The sequence below is a fragment of the Nannochloropsis gaditana genome, assembly GCF_000240725.1.
Source record: "Nannochloropsis gaditana CCMP526 unplaced genomic scaffold scaffold1129, whole genome shotgun sequence".
In the NCBI taxonomy this organism is placed as follows: domain Eukaryota; class Eustigmatophyceae; order Eustigmatales; family Monodopsidaceae; genus Microchloropsis; species Microchloropsis gaditana.
Window position 1 is genome coordinate 1,863 of NW_005802824.1, and position 898 is coordinate 2,760.

Genomic DNA, 898 nt, shown 5'->3' on the forward strand with positions numbered 1-898 from the left:
ACCAGGACGGGCAGGAGGAGGGAAGAGAGAGAGGCACAGAGGAGAGGACAGCAAGGAAAAAGGAGGAGAAAGAGCCACAATTCCTCGATGAATTGTCCTTGCATCGGCACGAGTGGATGGGTAAGACCATGGGGCAGCGAGGTGCTTTGGGGAGGGGGGTCGTTGCTTTGATTCCTGGTCTCCATCAAAGCAGGCATCTAGGCGGTGCAGGGCCTCCTCTCCACGTTCCTGCCCTTCACTGGACCTATTCTTTGTTATCGTACGATATTTTACAGGCCACGATTTTCAAGGGCCGTTCAAGGTTGTCTGTGCCTCGTCCTTGCGATGCATGTGTGACTGCGACAGTAGTGACAAGGTATCTCCCTCTCTCCCTCCCTCCCGCCTTCCCTCCAGCCTTCCCTCCCATTCGTCCTCACATCACGTTTGCTCTTTTCCCCTCTTAGGTCCTCTCCTTATGTCGACGTCATCTCTCTGACGATAAGAAGTGGCTTTACCAACCGCAGTCACAGCGGCTGATCGAAGCCCGAAGCCGATCTCCGCTCGTGCTCCATGGAGGGATGATACAAGGAGGAAGGGGCAGAGAGGGGGAAGAAGCGCAACAGGAGTTGGTGGAGAAGAGTTTGCCAGCCGCCGCATCAAGAAAATCGTTTAGCTGTTCGCAAATTTCCACCTCTTCCTCCTCCCCCTCCTCCATCCCTTCCTCCTCCCCCTCCTCCTCCCCCCTTCGCCTCGTCTACTGCCCCGCTTCTTGCTTTTTTACCCATCCTGCTACCTTTACCGTCCTCGCTTGCGCCGAGAATTCTGATGAGTGGAGCCTCCCTCTCCGCCTCACACGCCCGCGTTCGGGTCTCTCAGAGGAGGATCGACAAGAGCGGCTGCGACAGGTGGGAGGGAGGGA

The 898-nt window shown here is 56.8% G+C and overlaps 1 protein-coding gene across 1 annotated transcript in view; it reads left to right on the plus strand.

Annotated features, from left to right (window-relative positions):
• Window positions 1-650, plus strand: part of NGA_0728800 (uncharacterized protein) — a gene marked incomplete at its 3' end in the record, with an annotated part of 2,258 nt that extends 1,608 nt beyond the window's left edge. The window contains exons 2-3 of the mRNA XM_005852500.1: window positions 1-120; window positions 504-650. The exon at window positions 1-120 is cut by the window's left edge and continues 97 nt beyond it. Coding sequence (XP_005852562.1) covers window positions 1-120; window positions 504-650 — 267 coding nt within the window. The remainder of the gene's footprint in view (window positions 121-503) is intronic.
• Window positions 651-898: the final 248 nt, after the last annotated feature.